Genomic DNA, 23152 nt, shown 5'->3' with positions numbered 1-23152 from the left:
GACGGGCATCCATTCCTATCATGATGGCCCCTCCCCACCTCTTAATTCTCATGCCATTGGATGAGCCAATTTAGAGGGAAAGTGAATAAAGTTGGCATCTATCTGCCCTATGGTTTAAGTCGTTATGGAAAGGAGGTAACCTCTTAATTCTCATGCCATTTCCAGCTTTGTGTGATGAAACCAGGAAGATGAAAATTCGTGTCTCAATCAATGAACTCGAAGATGGATCATGCAACGGCGTGATTCTTGGTATGTTATTGTCCAATTAGCAAATTTTGAAAAATCATTGATGGTTGAGATGAAAGTCAAGTAACAAGAGGTTTAAAACTTTTCGGATTCTTCTATTCACTGAACATAATAAAAGATAGGTGCACTCTTCAATTATGCATGCCACCGTATGTTTCATTAATCAACATTATTGTTTATTATTAATTGAATGCAACGTTCTATATTTGGATTATAAAAGAAGTTGTATACGGAACTAGATTATAGGCTGACAATGATGTCTTATCTAATTAAAAAGATGCTATTCCAATTAATTTCATCCATATTTCACCTAAACGCACTGTTTTAAGGGTAGCCTATGGTACCGAACTAGGTATGTCAATGGATCGGATTTTATCCAAACCCAGTATATCTGAGTAGGGTTTAGGTTTAATTTATTAACCCAGACCCTAACCAAATCTAGATCCCGTAAGAGAATCATGAATTTGGGTGGAGTATGGTTTTCTATGACTTAAATCCAAATTCAAATCCAAATTAGACCCTACAAATACCCATGCAATATTCTATGTGTGTTTATGTATCAGTAAATTCGGAAAATAACCTAATATTCTATGTCATTATAATTAGTACAAACATTTTCAAGAAAAAAAGAAAAAATGAAAGCAAATAAATAAAAGATTGAATATAGACACAGATGAAACTTTGAAAACAAATAGTTTTAGTTGATAATAATTCTTTCTTTGAGCTCATAATATTGTGATCAACATCATGAATGTTGATTTTAGTATTTGAAAATAAAAATTCGATGATATTTATGTTATTTTTTAACTCTATATATTTTCAAAATATTTTTACTTTGGTTCTTCATTGTATGTTCAAAAATGTATTCACGAATACCCGCTGAATACCTAAACCTATGAAGGTTCGAGTTTGAGTTTACTTTTTCATACCCATAAGGGGTTGGGTTTGAGTTTGGGTCTAACTAAATTTAATAAGTATGAATGTAGATCAAAGAGATCTAAATCGAACCCTATCCATTAAAATACCTATACTATACAATATAAATTAAACCTTGTCAAATCCCTTGGGCCCACAAATTATGTTGACTTGGTAAACCCCTGGATAATTACCTCCATTTTTTTTATATAAAATATCATAGTTTTATTAAAATTTGCATTAATGATAGAAATTACATCATTAAACATACACAAATATCAAAAAACAGGATAATATGGTGAGCTCTATCGAATAGATCCAAAAAATTCCAAATTTGATAATCAAAATCTAAAAAAACTCAACTTGGGCACATGAAGAAAGCAACTTTTGTCGTTCCAAACTTCAAAATTGACTTTTAAGAGTCTATTAGCTGTTGTCCTTGAAAATGGTTCATCACCTTCACTTCATGATGTTTATCCAAATTTTAGATTATCCTTAAATTTTTTATTGAAATTATACTGGCCTTGCTATGTTACCTATGTAGAAGGAAGCATAACAATTACTTTGATCGAAAAACAGTATATACAAATAACATTTAATTTTATAATAATATTTTATAGAATTTTTTTTGGAGGTAGAAGTTAACATTTACTTCAAACCTTATGTGAGGGAAAACTAAAATTTTTAGGTTTTAGAGAGTTGGTGACTAGGAATGACAACAAGATAGATTTGGAACTAGAGAACCCTCTCCCGTTTCCCCTCCTGTGCTTTAAAAACTTCCCCTTGCCCTAAGCTATCCCCCTGCCCCCACCCCACTACCCAATAAGGGCGCCCCAATGGGTGGTTCAAAATAAACTTCTATTTTTCATAATTTTTCATATATAATATCAACAAATAACTGTATAAATCAATCTTTTGAACTTTTAACTAAAATTCAACATGAAATTAAGTTTAAAATATACTTTAATCATTTAAAAATATTTCTCCATATTTATTAGCATAACTAAAGTAATATCTGCTACTATTATTATCTTATTGCAAACATGCAATACACAAAAAAAAATTCACTAAACTAAAAATAACAAATCATCATTTTACCACACAAATAATGATATCATGAGTTTTCAAATTATAATGTATTTGTCTGTATGTGTATGTGTGTGTCTATATATATATATACATATATAGAGGTGGGGATAGTACCGATACAAATCCCCACCACCCCTACTATATATAATATGTACATAGATATTGACAAATATAGTTACGTATTAATTATGGATTAATTTTTCCTACACTGACAGTGTATACACTATTAACGTTGGATGAATGACAACTATGCAAAATTTAAATTTAGAATTCAACTTTTACACACATGTCATGAATCAAACGGTAATAGTCTATACACTGTCAGTGTATATAAGATATACTCAATAATTAATTTATTTAATTTATAGGTGGAGATGGTACGGAGACAAATTCCCGCAACCCCTACTCCCACTCCGCATTTCTCTCCGCCCCATTTATATACCTACGGGGCGGACATCCTTACCGATCGTGACCCCTCTCCATCTCTTAATTTCCGTGCCATTAGAAGGGCCAATTTAGAATGAAAGTGAATAAAGTTGGCATCTATGCTGCCCTATGGTTAGGTGAATGGTTTCATTTCTAGCTTTGAATAATGAAACCGTGAAGATGAAGTCTCAAGGACAATTGTCGTGCCTCAGTCAATCACTTCGATGATAGAATACGCAACGGAGTGACACTTGGTGTATGATTGTCTAGTTAACAAATCTTTGCAACATCATGGATGATTGAGATATAGTCAAGTAACAAGGTTTAAAACTTTAAGAATTGTTTCATTCAGGAAGCACGATAGGAGATGAATCTACTTTCCAATTATTTGTACAAGATTTTATAATTCAAAAAATAAATAATTATAACTGAAATTTATAGCGAGTCCACCCTTTCTATTTGTAAGATTGATATTTATTTGATAAATGTTGGAGTTAATGAAACTAATTTGACAAACTGTTGATAGAAGTGGACATGGCATTGACTTTGTAATTCTTCTATTGATTAAGGTTTCTTATCCCATGCACTTGGAAGTTGACGTTTTAACTTTTAAGGGGGGAAAAAAGGGAATAGTGAGAGGTCCGCTTAGAAATTTACTAATACATTTAATTAGTGAAAATTTTTTATATTCCATTTCAAAAGAGCCAACGAACCAAACATCAACTATAATAATGATATGCATTCCCGGTACTGAACCAAACAGAGATGTATTGGAATGATTGACTCCGTTGCAAACTCAGGATGAATGATCTCAAATTCAAATCCGATTTCAAGGTACGAACCAAACGCCACCTAAGTTTGTATTATCTCGTCACACACGTCTTGTAGGGTGATTCACGCAGCGGCGTTCAGAAGTAACCGAAGATCAACAACAACGTGTATCTCATATCTGCTCAATAGAATCTTATTATACAGTTGAAACAAACAAAAACAATAAGACAAAATTTCCCCTTGTGCTCCTAAATTCAGAAGAAGTGTACAAGGTAGCAACGATGACATGGAGGGAGACAGGATGTCGTCGGGATGGAGGCCTGCCAAGGGGAGTCGTGTAGCGGGTTTAAAGGAGCAGTAGTCCAAGTCCAAGACGGAGAAGTTCCGCAAACCACCAACAGACGTTTGTTTCCTTCAATTTGCTCTTTTCGTCCCACCACTCCTTTCTGAAAAAGCTTGACAAGCAACCTGCCTTAACTTCCCTGCTTATATGTCTTGCTTTCATCTGGCTTAAAACATTCCCAATCGGTTTCATCTGGCTAAATTTCCACAATGTTGATGGGGTAAGATTCGAAGGAGTGAAGCTATGTCGGTGAATAGAATATGAAATAAACGAAAATCAAACTTATGAAATAGCAATATATCCAAAGATTTATAATTGTGTAAAATAGCAAAGATTTTTTTTTTTTGGTTTTTTTTGGTTCCCCTTGTCAAGATCTGGCATAAAGAATGACTTCTAATACGTCGTTGATAGCACATACAATTACTCATCATTCTCTTTCATATTTAAAAAATAGATTAATTTTCTATACATTAATAATGTATACAGTATTAGACCTATATGCATACTAGCTGTTTCAAATTTTAAATTTTAAATTTAAATTAATATTAGTTGTCATGCATTCGAATCTAATAGCATATATAGTGTCAGTATATACAGGATTAATTCTTAAACAATTATACAATTTGTGGTGAATGAATGTTGGGGGAGGCGATGAAGAGGGGACACCATGTCAACAGTGTACATAAGTTTCAGAGAGAAAAATCACAAAGGGACTAAGAGCCTTAAAAGTCTTCGATTTGGGTCCTCATTGCGTCAATGAATGATTTCCCATCTAGTTCACGGGAAAAATACGCTTTTGAATAGTCAATCATACTAATTCTTCTGAAAATTGCTGGATTTTCAGGGGTGATAAGACTTGGCGCTGGACCCATATCACCATCCAATTTTGGGGCGAAAAACGTCGCAATGGAAAGCCTTTCGTTGTGCAAATTCACAGTTACCCGATGCTCAACACTCTTGTAAATCCCATTTGTCACAATCTGCATCTCAGTTAAAATACGTCACATTATTCCCAACTATGTACTGTGTAGCATACATTCTCATAAAAGTTCAATTAGGCTCAATAATAGGATATAGTTAACAGGGCAATCTTACGAGTCCACCTATAACTACTGTTATGCCCCAAAAACATTGGAGATAGAATTCAGAAGCTATACCCTGATAGATCCAGGACATGATTTGTAAGTAACTCGTGTAATTAGCATTGAAATCAAGACAAAAAGTAAATTCTTTTCTGAAAATCAAAACAAACTTGTTGGGGAAAAGTGCAAGCACTTTTTTCAAAACGATGAAAGGAAAGTAGTTTGAATTTTACCGCTCGTACATCACAGGTAAGCAATAATTTGGAGGGTGGGGGTGTAAAGGCATGTACAATACTAATTTTGAAGTTATTATGCCCAAGTTTTACATTCTTGGGAAATATTACTCGAATAATGAAGTAATTAATCAATTAAATTGGTTACTAATATGACTAAAACTGCTTTTTCAATATAAAGACCTTTTCATCCATATATTTTATGCTTTTTTTTTTGACTTTATAAAGATACGTGTTCTATTAAAGTACTCAATATTCTACCAATAAACAACATTTGTCTAACTCTGACAAAGTAGCCATAGTTAGAAGTTTAGGCACAAATTTGTCAAAAGTTAAATTTTGGGATGAAAGCTACACTTTGACCTGGCCTCATTTTTCTAGGCGGTGCAAGTTGATAATTAGTCTTACACATCAACCTAGTGTAGGCATACTAATCATAATCGGAAAGATTATCTCTTGAATACTATTAAAATATGGGAAGGACATTCTAATTTCCATATATGTTCATAATTGTAGAAACCAATTTGAAAATATCTCATAAGGGAGGCCAAAAACTAGATAGATGTTGTAATTATATAAACAGAAAAGCAATTTGAAGAGATTGTTCATATTCACATTGCATCTTTGGAGAAAGGATTTTGAGCATGATTACCTCTAAAATGTCTCCAACATTGACTATGAATGCATTAGGAAGTGGTACAACAGGAACCCAAGCTCCAGCCTTTTTGATTTGGAGGCCTTCCACTTCATTGACTTGAAGCACTATGGTAAGCCCAGTAGCATCAGAGTGGGGGCAAAGGCCCATTACTAGCTCAGGTTGAGGGCATAGAGGATAATAGCCCATCCTCAATGATTGCATCCCTTCTTGAAAAAGCATTGTCATATCTTCAAGCTTCATTCCTAATGCTTTTGTCATTTGCTCAAGGACCTTGATGGCAAGGATTTTCAATTCCCTTGAGTACTGATCTAGAGTTTCTCTACAAAGTTAAAAAAAATGTAAATAAAAAGTAAAGAATATCCAATATATAATAACAATGCACAATGCTTTAGATGTTAACTAATTTTTTATGCATGCAAGGATGGATGTTTTATCATCATCTCACGCTGACATGGCTTATTAATTTTCCTCATAAAGACAATTAAGAAGGTAAGATTTAAGAAAGGGATAATTTCATAAACCTCCTCTAAGAATTTTAACAATTTCACTGAGCTCCCTTAAGGTTTCAAAAATTACACCAACCTCCCCTAATTTGACACTTTTGGCAATCAAACCTTTGACTTGGCCAAAATTTTTAATGAATATCCTAAAATACCCTCAAACTTATAACGTTTGAATTACTTTCCAGAACAATCATAATATATTTAACACAAAAATACAGAAAGAGTGTGAAGTTTTTAACACCATATTTATTATTTGATAAGCAAAGATGACAATAGTTCTATCACTATGATAAACTACTTTTAATGGCGATTTACCAGGGTATGTATTTTTTAATTTGAAAAAGAAAATACCGTCATAATTCTTTTAAAGTTTGTAGAATTTTGGATTGGTGGAATTATCATAGCTTGGTAGCAATTTTGGGCTTTTTTTTGGAGTTAATGTAGCTTTTGGTACCCAAAAAAATCAGCAAGTAAAAATTAGATCACATTCAAAGTCATAAAAAATGTCACTAGTAAAACATTTAGGTTGTCAATGTTTATATTTTATGGTTTTATTGGCAAAAATATAAAAAGGGGGAATAAGAATAGAAAAAGAAAAGAAAAATAATTATTAATACCAGTCTTTGTAAAAGTATATCTAACAAGAGAGTTTTATTAAAATGTTTGACCTAATATTGTCATTTTATGTGGGCAAAGGAGGTAAATGTTATTTTTATAACCTCGAGGGAGCTCAATGAAATTATTAGAAACCTGAGGAGAGGTTTTTGAAATTGTCCCTCTAAGAAAAGCAAGAGAGGATATATTTTCCTGTATGAGAGAGAGAGAGAGATGATATAATTTATTTTTTGTCAATCGTCATGATCTACTCTATTCATACTCTAACCTATCTAGGGGGAGACTCAACTGAATCTATTGGGGAATCGACGGGGATTGAATCACCAGTGGATCAAACTATTTCTACTCTAATCTATTTTAGAGGAAGACTCAACTGAATCTATTGAAAAACCGACGGGAATTGAATCACTATTGAATCAAACGTACGCACTTGTATGGATTTGAGAAAATCACATATAGTAGCAAAATGATGGGGATAAGATTTAAACCTTTAACCTCCCACTCCACCAAGACTTCAAATCATTGGGTGGCCAATAGCCATATGATTAAAAGACGAGAAATGTTGGAAAACCATTAAGAATGACTCCAAGGTAAAAAAATAAGTAGAAAAGGCCTATCATGTGGAGGCTTTAAGAGAGACAATGATCAAAATATTCAATCGTTAGGACACTTTGTGGCTGATAAGCTGTCCTTTTTTTTCCTTCGAAGGAGTGGCGGATAAGCTGTCGTGATCATTACACATGGAATTTTATTGAAGTGATAACATTTGATGTTTATGTCGTACGTCGGCCCCTAGACAGTACGACTTCCAAATAAAGGCATCTACATAATTAAGAAAAAAATATATTACGTACACCCGGATATTCTCTGCTATAATTTTTCTTTCATGTAACAGCATTTGGCTTTATTAATGCCTCCTCAGTTTCAATTATTTTTCAAAATTTTTTTTTCTGAATAAAGCATTTTAGTCATCAATGGAATACTTTTTATAAACAAATTGTGACCTAGAATAAAGAATAATTGAGTGGTTATCATTTTTTTTGCCCCTCAACAACAAAATGAGACATTTTTTTGTTCGACAAAACCAAATTCACAAACAGTGATTAAGATGCTGCATAACCATTATCTACATCTTTCTTTATTTACTGTTCTTTCAGATTTAAGACAAAGTACTTAATTACCTCATCAAGTCCTTTATTACTTTGCTTTTTAGAAGGGAATTATATAGTTCAAGTCCTTTATTTCAGTGATGAAGATTTATTGCGTACTTCCGTCTACCAATTAATCCCTGATTTCCATAAAATAAAATCAATGCAATATTTGTAATCTATTGATTTCCCCTCTCCTAATTTTCCCAAATCTCTAATTACAACCTTTAATTCATAAACTTCAATGCAATGTTGGTATTACAAAGATAATCGACATTGCCACTGTAGAAATAAAGGAGCAGAGGACATAAGGAATAAATTAGCAAGCGGTAGTATATAAAGAACCAAATGAACCACCACTGCTATAATAAAGGACCAAAATGTTCATATTTCCATCAATTAAAATACATGAAAGAATCAAGCCGCCACACTTAAATAATGTCTCTTATTGTAAATCCAGTTTATAACTCATAAAAATCATCATTTTATCTCTTTACAATTTCAATTCTAGACTTTCAGTTTCTTTATATATATCAAGATGTTGACAATTTATGTAAAAGAAAATAGAAAGATTACAGGTACGGTGATTTGCAAAGTTACAGACTGCTACTAACCACATATTTTCTTAACCTATTACTAGTCTATGATCATCTTATCCCTAGCTTTTAAGCATTTTCACCCACAAAATTTTAAAATTTTAGACAAGTGTAGAAAATTTTAGACGCTTATGACTTTCAAAAGTTATACTGTGTGTGATGTTACTATAGTCCTCATGTGTTTGACAACACAATTCATCATTTAAATTTAATGTATTTAGATTTTAATATATTCAGATACATTTGATAACTAAAAATTGAACATCTGAATTAATTAAGTGCCATTAAATTTTTTAGGCAAAACTTGCTATAAAAAATAAGTGATAAACTTTTCATTTATCACCGAATGTGATATACACCCAAACGTATTTGATTTAATACTTAATAATTCAATAATTTAATGGATTCAGATTTCAGATTTCAGTTTTCAAACTTTAATTTTATCAAATGCACCCTAAATACAATGATATGAATGTGTGTAAATTTTCTTGTACCTGAATGGAAGAGGAAGGTTGGGAAGTAAATGAGGTTTTCTCAAGTGAGTTGGCAGAGCGACCATGAATAGCATGTCACCCCAGTTAAGTTTTTGTTCCTCCGATACAACAAAGGCCTGTCCATATCCTTCTACATCGCCCGGTTCCTGGGCAAATCTCTTCTTCTCTTCAATCGTCAAATTGAAAAACTTTTGCATCTCTAGTTTCAGTTTGTCCACTAATGAAGAGCTCACTCCATGATTAATCAGCTGGTGACAAATTGTACAGTCACTAATTATTTGGTGCTGACTATTATAACACTTCTCCATTTTAACAGCAGGCATGTATATCCATTTAAATTAGATGATTGTCCTTGTATAACAATTCAAAGAAGATCCCAGGAAAAGCAGGAAAGAAAAGGAGATCACTCCTATTACATTCTAGTCTTGCATTATGTACTACTACTAGAGAAAACCAAATGAGTTCATAAATTAGGGTAGGCATGCTTGCTTTTGACATAAAAATTCTGGATAATTACAAGAAAAGAAACATTTCAATATGAAAAAAAAAAAACTTGTGGCAAGATATATCATTTACCTACAGTCCTGAAAAGTCATAGTTATTAACATAATAAATATTTCAGAATTATTTTATTCCCTTGAAAGTAAGTTAAAGTTGTGGTAAAAACCAAATTGAAATGACTAGTAGATTTTGAGCAAATACTATAACAATCAGACTCCATTATTAGGTTAACAACAATACCTAATATATGCATATACAAATACGAAATGACAAACCTGGAAGAAGCCCCATTCTTTGCAGGCAAAATGCAACTTTTCAAGCTCAGGATTCACTGATTCATCAGAAAGCAGCCTTTGCATGTCAATTACTGGGATTTCCTCTGTGGAGACCCCATGAAGTTTGGTTGGATCAGGTCGTATGTATCGGGGTGGAACTGATGCAAATTTCTCCTTAGCCAACTCCTGAACATAGGGTACTTTTAGAGAGCTTCCAAAATTTATCATACCAGATTCCATGTTTGTGGTTTGTGTAAATCTATACCTATATATATATATATACACGTAGCTCCAAGTTGCAATTGATATCATCAATTCATGGAACGTCTCTGGAGTGATGTATTCCTTTATCAATTTGTATCAAAATTGGATTAGTCCATCTCCAAAAATTGATGACTTTATTAAAGTAGACAACATCAGCCTCAAGAGAGCACATCAGTGCCCAGCATGTCACAAAATATCAGTGTCAATTGCACTACAAAATGTAACCTAAAAGTCTTCACGGAACGTCTCTGGAGTGATGTATTCCTTTATCAATTTGTATCAAAATTGGATTAGTCCATGTCCAAAAATTGACGACTTACAAAATAGGGTCCACATACTTTGCTACGCAGATGAGGTTGCGATTGTTCATTATTAAAGTAGACAACCATCAGCCTAAAGAGAGCACATCAGTGAACAGCCTGTCACAAAATATCAGTGTCAATTGTACTACTAACACAAATATTTAACCATTAAGACATTGAAAATACAAATAATAATATCGTACCTAATAATACAGCAAGTTTTATCACTTATTAAAAATTGTGTCTCAAAATCAATCTCATCTAGCGAACGTTCGTACTAAAACTATTTAAACCATCAATTGCAATTACTCTATCAATAGTAGAGAATCTTCATCCAATTTGAGAATTTTCCCAAACTACATATATACAATTAATATGTCGTTTGGAATTTTGCACTGCAACTATAAATGGATTGGTTTTAGGATAGAATTTTCAATTTAACATTATTATCCATGGAGCTGTTTTGCTTCTTAAATGAATCGTATACATCAGAGGTGTTAGGTTCATGAGTAAAAAGATTACATCTCACATTGGCCCGAAAGATGAAGAACGAGTGGTTAATATGTAAGTAAGGACCCAAAACCTAATGACTTAAGCTTTTGAGTCAAAGTTGGGTTCCTAACTTCCATATTGAACTCTTTGGTGGACTCTCTCGAGATATTTCCCTCTATCAAGAATTGGTTTCATACCAAAGCAATTGGCTATGAACTATTTTGAGCCATTGGTGGCAACTGGGGAATTGCAAATTGCATAGTTGCAGAAATATATGGATTTTTTTATTCAATTAAATATGATGACAGCAGGTTCAAGGGTAGATCCTTCCTACAAAAGCGTCTCTAAATATAGTGATTGTATATTGACATTTTGTTTTAGTTAGAAATACCATAGTATGAGCTGATCCTAGATGTGTCCTTTAACAAATATGTCCTAGCTTGTGAGACATGAATCAGACTACAAAATGCCAAAAACTTAATTTTCAAATAATTGCTGTAATATGAAAGAGTATTACTACAATTAAAAATCAAACAATATTAGAAAAGCTTCAAGTGAACACAAATACTAAAGCGTTATCAGAATTGAATCTCAAAGCCTGTATCATAATCACTTATCACTTACTCCAAGCATCGTCTTCTTCCACCTTACTTATCAACAAAAAAAAAAAAAAAAAAAAATCAGATAAGCTGAGTAAATTAATTTGAAAAAAAAATCCCTTCACAGGAGATAAAAGTAAGAATTCTTGTATCAAATGTTTTTCTAAAAAAAGAACTTTGCTGAATATTTAGTGCAATAATAGTGCGAGATTTAAGGATAACATTCCCTAGACCAATAAACAACAATTGAGGAAATTTGATGTCTCCATAATAAAAAAAAAAAAAAGAGTTCTGAGAACAAAATTTTCTTTTACTTTCCTGCAAACAATCCAATGAGGTTGCCCATGTTATCCCTTCTTTTTTTTTTTTTTTTTAAGTTTTGCAGAACTTCTAAAGGTTTTGTAGTCTAGAAACATAATAGAGAATATAAAGAGATGGAATGATTCATGACTTCAAAGTAGAGGGGAAATTTTTTTTTTTTCAGAAATGTGCCAAATGGAGCTTTTACAGTCCCAAAAAAACACAGAATCGCTGAAGATGCACATATGGCAAAACTATAAGTAACATAGAACAAAAAATGGAGAAATGCCAACAAAAAATAATGAAATTATTGTTCTTAATATGTTTATGAAGCTTTACAATTGTAACATTAGAAGAATCCAATGTAGATAGCCAAAAGAAGAAAGAATACGTTAGATTTATTAGAAAACAGAGGAAAGTTGATCCAAAAGAAAAGGCCACATTTTTTGGATTATAGTAAATCTTGCACTTGCTTATACGATATGCGAGCGTATAATTGCTGAGCATATAAACCACAGAAAAAGAATTCTAAACATAGGATAAAAACTCAAGTCAATTTGTTTTCAAGTTTCATTTGCAGTTTGTCTTAAATGTGTTTGGATATGTTAATACTATCTTTGGACAATATTTGTACTAAGCAAATGCCATCATAGCTACTCATTTATGAGCTTTATTATCCTATTTTGGATGTAGAATTTTTTTATACTAATATAACTATGTTTTCAACCATGTTAATAATGTTTGTGCAAAGTGCTTAAATAATTAAGAGAACTGTTAGCACAACCCCTCCTTTATGTCTTATTATACTTCATGAAATGTAGAAAGGTTTATGCTTGATTTGACAAAGCTGTGTTTTGCAAATGTAGATAACTTAGCAAATACATATTTTAAGAGAGAGCGAGCTTTACAACAAAGGTTGAATAAGTTGAGATTTATAAGTCATTTTAAGCTTAACAACTTAACAATGATATTCATCACATATACAATTTTCCTAAATTTGACCCATTTTTGACATTTTCCAAAAACCTTATTTTCTTGCTAGTTGAATTTCTCTATACTTCATGTGTAATTCAATTAAAGATGCTATACAAATGAAAAAAAAAAACCAGTTTCACAAAAAACAGAACTCTGCAGATCGTAATGAGACCAAGAGTTATTTTGAATCCCTTAAAAAAGAAGTAATAAAGCAACAAATTGAGGATACCTTAATAAAATGTTGAAATTGAAAAGGCTTGAGATATCTAGATGCTCCGGCTGTCTTTATAACCTGAATACAGTATAGAAATTTAAGTATTGGAGTCAGCGAATCAGATATGTCAAGTAAACCACAGCAAAAAAAAAAAGGGTATAGAATTATAATATCACAACACAAGAACTTCAGAAGAAGCATCCTTTAGCATACTAAGAATCAATAAAACTCTAATCTGTCTACAAAACCTCAAAATCCATCAAAATAGAAACCTAGACAAATGAATACATCGCAACAGTTGACATTTAACAATTGCAGAATGAATCAAAGAAAAAGAACCAGAGGGAATAGTTCATGGAACATCTCCTCTCTCTTTTGCTTTTGCTTTTGCTTTTTTTTTTTTTTTATTTGTAAATGTAAAACTTCTCAAGGGATATTCATAGTGGTGGTTGTTTATGGAGGGGTTTCAAATGGTGGACCGCTCCTTTCCAAAGGAAAAAGATAAATGGGAGGGAAAGGGAAAGAATTAGGGATAGATCATTAGAGTGGTGCAAGGATAAAAGCATATGGCATGTTGCACAAACACTTAAATGCCTAAAGATTAAACATTCGTCAAATGAAAAATTAGGCTGTCATCATCCCCAATACATTGTAATAATGTCTGTCTACCATTAGCACAAAATTTTCGTTTAATAGCATAGGCAAAAAAAGCAGGCAAACAATCAAGGCTTACGAAACCTTTTGTACAATGTACAACACATACATGCAGCCAACAATAAGTACTAATAAAAAACCTACGTAATCCACAGGAAAACACAAACCAACCATAAAGGATAGCCTCAGTCTTTCAAAAATAACATATCACAATCTCAGCGCAGAGAACACACCATCAATCCACACAATGTTTGTAAAAAACCCAAATAACCAAGGGCTATTGACAAAATTACCATTAAAACTGGGGTCATGATTTCATAATTGACTCGAGAACACAATATACAAACCTATAACGTTCACTGTATCTAAGGTCATGGAACATTTGCCTTGCACAACCTCCAAAAGCTCAGACTTTTCATCTAACCACCTAGGCCCATAAGACAGTCAATTTTTGGAAAACATGCGAAAAAAAAAGCCATCACAAGTAACTTATTCATTAAGAGTAGGTATGTCAGGAATAGAAGAGTTAGGGAAAATCAAAACATGAAAAACACAAAAAAGTAGATAATTAAACAGTGGAGACGGATCAAAAAAGGGTTACCTCAAAAATTGATCACTCTATATGAACCCTATGCAATCTTTCAACATTGAATAACCAGTTGGTCCTGAAAAGCAAAATCAAAGAGTAAGTTTAATGTAAAGGCAACTTAGTGGTACAAGAGAACCTAATTTCATAATATTTTTTCTAAAACATTCCATACATGGGAAAGATTAAAACAAATAAGCAAACATAGGCCACCTGGCACTAAATTAGAAAGCTATCTGCCAAAAGACGGCAAAGGCAAGAGCTTTAATGCAAGGCAATGTAAATGAAACACATGCAAATCATCCACCAAACTATTTAAACCTAAAATATGAACAATATGTTATAGAATCTATGACCTGAAAACATAGAAACCAAAAAAAAAAAATCAGGAGCAAGACCAATTACAGTAAAACTGATGCTGAAGTGGAAGAGAACTGCAGAGAAGACAACATACACGAAAACAGAGAAAAAGCACCACTATACCATAATCCTGAATAGGAAATCGATGGTCTGTCAAAACAAAGAATTTTGAAATTAAAGCCAAAACCAACAATTGAGAAAAACTTAAGAGGCTTATGCAAGTAAATCAATGGTCTGTCACTTCCCAGATCGAAATCTAGAAATGATTCAAAAAATTACTGCAAGGCAATAGAGCTTCCAACAGCTGCTTCAACGGCAACTGATTGTGCTCTTTGGACCACGAACTGGAATCTTGAACTTGAATCATATGCCATTCACCTATTTTTTTCCCCCAAAGATAGCTTTGAAAAATTAATTTGCAAATCTTGATGAATTCCTAAGATTATCAAAAAAAACAATTTGCGCATTTCAATAATAAGAAGCCTACAAGTGAAAAAAAATACTAAAGTCACAACCTATTACCCTCAATTAGAGGCGGTAAATCAACCCACTTAACTAGATTTACCCATACCCGCCCATGAATAGATGGGTATGAGTATCTTAAATTTTTGTATATGGGTATAAATGGGTTACCCAATAATACCCATTTAATAAATGGGTATTATTGGGTAACCCATCAAACCCAATTAACCCATTTAAAATTCTCTTCCCCCCAAGTCTCTTCTTTTTCCCTACCTTTTTTTTGTCAAGTTTTTCATTTTGTCATGATGTTAACATTACTATTATTATTATTATTTGTTGGTTTTATCTTATTATTTTATTTTTTCTTAGTTTGTTAATTTGCTCATTTTTTAGCATTACCAATTTATGATAAATTTTAGTCTATTTTCTTATCTTTATAAAATGAAATTTTAAATTTATATATGAAAAAAATATTAGGGGTTCAAAATTTTTGGATTAAGTTTTTATATTAATTTTTATAGTACTTAATTCAAATTTTTATATTCGTATTATTCAATTATTAAATAATAGGTAATTTTGTGATATAGAGTATAAATGAAAAAAATTGGTAATTAAGTTTATTGAACATTATAAGTAAATATTTAAAACTAATGATGGGTACAAAGAGTGGTATAAATTGATAACTTAGTTTACAAAAATGAATTTAAATAAGTTTGCAAAAAGTTAAAATAAATGAGTTATAAATGGGTAATTGGGTTACCCAATTCATTTTTTGACTTACCCATTTATACCCATCTAATTAAATGGGTATAAATGAGTTGACTCACTTATACCCATTACCCATTTTACCCAACCCAAACCCGCCCAAGTCACCAATTTTGACACCTCTACCCTCAATCTTAGTAAGCATGGAACTCCTAAATTGTTACATCCCTAAAAGATAATGAGCAAAAAAAAAATACAATTTATTGTCTCATGAAATTCAATCGAGTAAAATAATAAGAGTTCAAAGAGGAAATTTTATACAAATAATTATACAACGAAATTACTAATTTGTAAGGTGGTTTAAAAAATATAGGAAAAGAAAAAAAGGCTTACCTCTCTGTCGAGAACATAGATCTCATGAAACTTGTCATGCCTAGATGAAACCTGAAACGGGAGTAAACTATGATCGACATAGAAATACTAACGATAAAAAAGAAAACAAAAGACAATCATGTACAAAAAAATTTCCAAGATTGCACTTGAAGGGAACACATATCTAAATTTTCAATTGCACATCTAAAAATAAATCCAGAGAGCCAATATATACAGAAAGATATTTATTTTAAAAAAAAAGATGGCAAGGAAAGAATTCAAGGAAAAATTTAGGAACTGATTATCAAAGGGAAAAAACTTTGATGGTCGACAAATTCAACAACATAGATTGATACTTCTAGTGGGAAAAAGGGGAAAAAATATAGAGGTGAAAGCTAAGAAACAGAAAATCTAGCTCCAACCTTAAGGATCTTGAGGCCGGAGGAGACTCTTGATACTCTGATTTCTTCTGCACCACTGATGCTATGAATTATAATGGTCTCACACTTTCAAAGTGAAATCATAGCGTCGCACCCTCTCTCTTTAAAAAAAAAAAAAACATCTTTTCTGCTTGGACCACTGGCTTTCCGTTCTCCTGCTTTTGTTTGCCATTTTCTATATCGAGTTGGTTGGATGTATTATTATGATAAAGAAGATGAAAGGAACAATATAAGAGCCACAAACACGGCGAAAATGACAGGAAATAAAAAAATAAAAAAAAATATATAGAAGTAAGTCGAGAGAGAAAAAATGCAAGTCTAACCTTAGCCCTCTTGAGGCCAGAGGAGACCCGTAATACTGTAATTTCTTCTACACCGGGAAAAAATTTACATCACAAATATATACATATTATATGATAAAATTCGACTAGTAAACCCTCCAAAAAATCCAAAAGGCTAAAGAAGTCTTGATGATGAGAAAGAAAAATAGTCTTACAAGTAAAAAAATCCAGACCATTGTTGTTCTTCTTGTTGCTCTCGGTCAGAATAAAAAACAAAAACCAAAGGAAAAAAAAAAAGAGGAAGAAGATGAGAGAAATAAGGTGAAGAGTTAGACGAATCGACAATATGATGAAGAAAGGAGAGGAAAAATGGGCATTTCCGACTCCTCGGTCCCCACCCCATCAGGTAATCACGATAAGGTTTAGGAAAAGAACAATAAAAGGGCACAAGCATGGTCAAAATTACAAGAAAGCCCAACCAAACATTAATAAGCGGGCACACAAATCTCCAAATTTACGGGTAAAACCGGACCACCAAGGGCATTATAGAGAAAGAAAATGCAAAGTCAATATCAGAAAATTCTGGAGCCACAAATTTGGCCTTTATGCCACACTGGAAAGACCAAAATACCCCATAAAGTCATCAGAATTACCATCGAAACCGGCCCATGCTTGCACTGTAGCCAATGGTCGTTCCCCCTTTTATATGTTTTAGATTAGATTTAGATTAGATTAGATCAGATCAGATGTGTGTGTATGTCTGAATGCGCATGCGAGCAAGCATAAAAGGGTAAAATTCAATATTTTGCTCCAAAGTCCACACAAGACCAAATAATACATTTTCTTCTCACTAATTCAATTGGATCAATAACTATAGAAAACCTTTGATTGTTTTTAACGCCATGTAATCCCACAAATAGATGCCATCATGTGGATGCCAACACATGAAAAACTATGTTTTTAGACTTGAACTGAGTATCAACTCGATCGAATTCAGGAGTTAGGGGTTAATGGATTCGATCGGGGTTAAATCAGATAACGTCATAAATAAAATTATTTAAAAATTTAAATATTGTATGTAAAATACTTAAGCACATGTTAATATTAATAAATGTATATTCATATATATTTGATATTTCAAATATATTTAACAAGAAAATACAAAGAACTTAGAATGATCAAGTAGCAATTTATATTATTTAATGGACATTAACAAGTTTAGAATTAAAATTATGGACTTAATTGAAAAATAACACCAAACTTAGGACAATATTTATAAAGTATGAAATATTTGAGGTATATTAATAATTTTTAACAACTTAGGGGTCAAAACATAATACTGACAATGCTTTGACTTTTTCAAAAAAAAAAAAACTTTGACACCAATAGATTCTTCCAGTTTTTTTGGTCTAACTCAGTCAAATCTGATTTTTGACCTAATTTGACTGAATTTCTATCTATTCGATTTTTTAGAATAACACATACTAGACACTTGGCCGATTTTCAGTTCGATTGATTGAACCAATAGATGCGGTCCAAGTTTAAAAACACAGATGAAAGACACACGAAAAGATAATGCTCTTAGAAGTGATACTTCTTATGTCTAGCTCATTTGGTCCATGGACTGGATGAGGTTGGACAAGTGTATTAGGAATATATCATAAAAGGGCTCTGTTGCATTTTGGGCTATATTAAACTAAAAGACATCTGGGGACAAGACGGCTATCATTGGGGTGGACGCAGAGGAACTAAAAGCTGGAATGCGTACCATCTCGCCAAAGAGGACACAAGGGGATGAGGGCATTACTGCTTTCAAGTCCACATAGATTGGATATTCAAGTTGAATGTCATTCCCTCAAAAGTAAAAAAGTTGAATGAATCATTGGACATCATTTTCGTGATTTTAATAATGGCTTAAGTCAAAAGACATGTAGTATGCTGACTTGGCAAGAGTTTTTTTTTTTAACCTCTTCTATTTTTTTTGTTTGCGAATGGAAACCCCGCTATCACAGATTATTGCATAGACCCTGCCACTTAGACAGACCTTGGGCAAGTACCCCTCCCAAGTGCAATGAATGTGGCTAGGCTTGTCAACGGGTCAGGGTTCTGATCGAAACTGAAAATTCTGAACCCAACCCGTTTTTATGTAGTAAATTCAAACCCGACCCGTATACCCAACGGGTCTTGATCGTAGAGTTTTGGAATTGGGTTCGATGGGCTGTGGGTCAGATCTAGGTCTATTAGGAAAAAAAATCCAAATTTAAACATTTTAAAATTAAATCCAAAACCAATCATAATTCTATCTCCAAAATTAAACAAATCAAATTACAAAACTAAATCACAAATAACTCAATAGTCAATACAAAACTAACCACAAATCAATCTACAAAATCATTACTAAATTGTTAATTTGGTAAAAGAATATATTTAGAAATATTTGTATTTTATAATTATTAATATATTGTTTGGATCCAGGTTGGAATCCTATATTCCGTATCCAACCTATTTTTTGTTAGAGTAAACGGATCCGGGTATTGGACTTATTTCTCAACCCATATTCGGAAAAAATTATCGGGCCTGAGCCGAGTTCGGATCCAAACCTGACCCATTGACACCCCTAGAGGTGGCCAACCTAGGCCATTGGCCCCATTTAGATAAGTGGGGAAGACCTTTTTTTTTTTTATAATAGGGCACAAATAAGAAACAAAAGCAATTTTAACACATATAAAAGTATTTGGGAAGAGAAGGAGAATAAATATACAAACAAACATTTAACTATTTATTAACTCAAAACTCAATCATAGCAATATCAAATTGTAACTTTTCGCTTACGACAATTTACGAATTTAAACTATGAGACTTTCTCTCAAATTTACCCTCAAAACTCGACTCATTTTTTCAAGTAATAATCTACTACTCTAGTAGTATTTATGCATTGTTAAACTTATTAAACAAATACAAGTATAAAACCGAAACTTATGTGGAACTGATTTGAAATCTCCTAAACCAATGTGGGAACTAAACAAACAAGATACCGAAACAAGAAACTAGAAGAATTAAATAACTAAATACTAAGATAGTTGGGTTTAATATCCTTTATTGCCTTCCTTAAACCATGCTAGTTATTGTGCTCACCTTCAATGTCAATTTGAACTTGAATCTCTATGGAAAACTCAGTTGCAGTAGACACAACATTTAACTCCAACTTATGATTGATTTTTAGTTTCATCTTTACACATAACAATGGTCGAAACTTATACTTTTTGAACAATTTCTTATCTTGATCACTTATGTCAAAAAAGTTAAACATGTTCATCCAAACTCCATTCATTACTCCACATCGCCAAGAAAATTTCCCAACACTAGAAAATCATAGTTGCCACCTCCAATGTTTTTAACATCACCATATTTTTCCTTTAATTTTTTCACACTAACAATCGCATCTTTCGCTTCAAAAAATCATCAACCACAATGAAATCAAAATCTCTCTTATCACAATCTTTAGTTACATTTTCCAAATCACCAACGACTTCACTTTCTTTCTCAACCACATGTGAAATTTCTTTTTCAGCCACAAATTTTTCATCTTCATGTGTACCCATAATTTCTGCAATTTCTTCTTTCTTTGACTCATAAAAAAAAAAATTTCTCCTACCTCATCACAAAATTCTTCTCCACCATGACCATAGAAATTCATCAAAATTTTCCAAACCTCCGTTGCTGTATTTACATCTATTAATTTTTTGGCTACATGCAATTGGACTTGGGTGTTGAGATATTGGAATGCCTTGCAATCTAACTATTTATTCTTCTCTAACTCTTAAACTACTTGATAATTCGTACCTTCTATAGGTTTTGTGAACTCCTTTTTAGACAAAATCCCAAATTCCAATAGCTTGAAATTTTTTTTTCATCAACCAACTCCAAATCTCAAAATCATTTTTACCATAAAAAATAAAAACATCACAACGTGATGAATAACATTGATCCATGCTTCAATTTCATGAACAAGCCCTAGAATCAAAGTCCAGACCTCTAATACTTTGTAGGAAAATAGCCCTTAGGATAAATAATGAAAACAAATCACACACTCGAAGAAATAGCATGGCAGCGAAATATTTATAAACAAACAAATGGAAAGGGCTCAAGAAAGAAATGAAGGAAACTAATTCCTAAACTAATATGAAATCTAAACATACAAGACACCAAAACAAGAAATTAGAAGAATTAGGAAACTAAATACTAAGATAGCTTGGTTTAATTTCCTTGAGTTAGTGAAACTAGTTAGGAAAGGAGTTTGGTAGTCATTCCTTTCTTATAGTCAATCTTTCCCTCTGCATCTCTTTCTTCTTCTCTCGTTCTGATCATTCCTCATTCTTGAACTAATTCTTTCCTTCTCTAGTTCATTTTTCTCCCAAATCAATACTTAATTTGGACTCCAATGTTTGAGCCCCTGATAGTTGTTGGTATGAAGCGGTTGACTCTGGCTGCTCGAATACCCCCTGATCATGGCTGAAACTACTTGTTTTAAGTCTTTAAAGGAGAAGGTCAAGAAACAGAAGCAAGGTTGAGCAAGGCTCTGGCTTCCATAGGAAATTTTTAGCAGCAGTTAGACTCCATGAATAATTTCCAGCAACATTTTAAAGATGAGTGGGAAAGTAATGGCAAGAAGATGGAGTCCGTGATTCACAATGTGCATCAGAAATTCAGCTCCTCTATGATGGTGATGTCTTGTAAAGACAATCAGAAAGTGATCTACGAAGAAGAAAATTTTGGGATTCCATGTGAGGACTCATGTTTTATTCTTAAAATAATTATTTTTATAATTATTTACCCTAGTATTGGTTAATTATATTATCGTTACATGAATCGTTTTAATTTCGCTTTATCGCGCGCGAATCGAAAGTTCACGTATTTCGCGTCAAAATGGTTAAGTGGAAATTTAAGAAACTTATACTAGGCTACTAAAAATGAATAATTATAGTATTAAAGGAATTACATTTGAGGATTACGTCACTAGTGCAACAAACAACAGAGAAAAGTGGTAGTACGGGACACTATTCGCGCACTATTGCGAGTTGACTTTTTCACTTTTAACTTGGCTTCCTTAACACAGTTCATCCACCAACCTTCACAACACACAAAACCCTTCTCTTCCTCTCTCTTGGTTGGCTGAACACCCAAGGAAGAAAGGAGGAAAAAGCTTCACATCATCTTGCTCAATTCTTGCTTCCATTGCACTTCCAAATTTGCACCCAACTTCAAAACTACTTGGAGATTAACTTTAGCTTGGAGGAAGACAACATCTAGTGGAGATTCTTGGAGGTTTTTGTGGTGAAAATTTCTGGTTTCTACAAGGGTTAGAGGTAAACCCATCAACTCTTCTAATCTTTCCATTTAATCGAAGTTTAGTGGTTGATTTTGCATAGGTTTGAAACCCTAAGCATGAAATAGGCTAGCGGACTTGAGGTGTTTCATTTCTTGCTTTAATTGTTAGGCTAGCGGTCTTGAGGTGGATTATAGGTAGCTGGCTTGAGGTGCAATTAGTTGATTGTGGTTGTTTACGTGTTATTTGAGATGAATACTGTTAGAAAGTGAAGGAAAAATCGAAGGAAAGTTAGAAGTGCAAGCCGGCCAAAATTCTGTCCTTGTTGTTCAGTGGTTGTTTTGAATTTTTGATACTTGTTTTGATGTGAAATTGATGGTTGTATGTTTTATATTGTGTGTACAAAATGTCGTCGGAGTTTCATTTGGTTGAACAAAACTAGAGTTTTCGAAAAAGAAAAAAATCTGGAAATGGTAATCTGGCAGGCGAACAGTACCTCTTTGTTCGAATATATCTCTTTGTACAAAAATTGAAATTGAGTGCCATTAGCGGCATTCAAAACTAGACATTCGTAGATTTCTAACGGTATAAAAATCACCTGCTAGTCCATTTTGAGTCATCCGTAGTGATTCGTCAAAATTTGCTGCCCTGTTATGAATATCTGTCTGAGAGGAAATGAGAAACTGCAATTTGTAGCCTGTTTTTGAACCAATTGTGAACTGAATTTGCAAACATTTCCTTCTGATGAATTCAAGCAATTTGAACCTAGTTTCCAACGCCACCAACCATTCTTAATTTGAACTTGTATTGAGTGAGATGTGGTCTGATTTCCAAAGTGCAATAAAGCTGGAAAACTGGAAAGCTTTTCCTTCTTGCTGGCCGACTGGTCTAGTTTGTTGTGGGATGTTTTATTTCGAAAATTTTG

General features: G+C 32.8%; 1 protein-coding gene and 1 long non-coding RNA gene across 6 annotated transcripts; both read right to left on the bottom strand.

The window, feature by feature from the left end:
• Positions 1-3601: 3601 nt before the first annotated feature.
• On the bottom strand, positions 3602-10189 carry LOC113708700 (oxoglutarate-dependent flavonoid 7-O-demethylase 1-like). Of its 3 annotated transcripts, none has more exons than XM_072064204.1 (4): positions 9896-10189; positions 9120-9367; positions 5758-6082; positions 3602-4031 (listed from the first exon to the last, which is right to left on the bottom strand). In XM_072064204.1, the coding sequence occupies exons 1-4, from the start codon at positions 10133-10135 to the stop codon at positions 3987-3989; spliced, it is 858 nt and encodes a 285-aa protein (XP_071920305.1). In that variant the 5' UTR covers positions 10136-10189; the 3' UTR covers positions 3602-3986. The 3 variants fall into 3 exon arrangements, with proteins under 3 accessions (XP_071920305.1, XP_027087082.1, XP_027087081.2); XM_027231281.2 differs by having other exon boundaries at positions 3602-3986; positions 9896-10188; XM_027231280.2 differs by having other exon boundaries at positions 3602-4770; positions 9896-10181.
• Positions 10190-10274: 85 nt separating this feature from the next.
• On the bottom strand, positions 10275-17316 carry LOC113708709 (uncharacterized). Of its 3 annotated transcripts, XR_003452471.2 has the most exons (10): positions 17117-17316; positions 16944-16990; positions 16603-16795; positions 16202-16252; positions 14736-15019; positions 14297-14360; positions 13057-13119; positions 11578-11603; positions 10480-10578; positions 10275-10423 (listed from the first exon to the last, which is right to left on the bottom strand). It is a non-coding gene; the product is annotated as an uncharacterized lncRNA (long non-coding RNA). The 3 variants fall into 3 exon arrangements; XR_011820837.1 differs by lacking the exon at positions 11578-11603; XR_003452474.2 differs by lacking the exons at positions 10275-10423; positions 10480-10578 and having other exon boundaries at positions 11421-11599.
• Between the last annotated feature and the right edge of the window lie 5836 nt (positions 17317-23152).

The sequence above is a fragment of the Coffea arabica genome, chromosome 9c (genome assembly GCF_036785885.1).
Source record: "Coffea arabica cultivar ET-39 chromosome 9c, Coffea Arabica ET-39 HiFi, whole genome shotgun sequence".
In the NCBI taxonomy this organism is placed as follows: Eukaryota; Viridiplantae; Streptophyta; class Magnoliopsida; order Gentianales; family Rubiaceae; genus Coffea; species Coffea arabica.
Note: the sequence above shows the minus strand (reverse complement) of the source record. Positions and strands in the feature narration are given on the sequence as shown.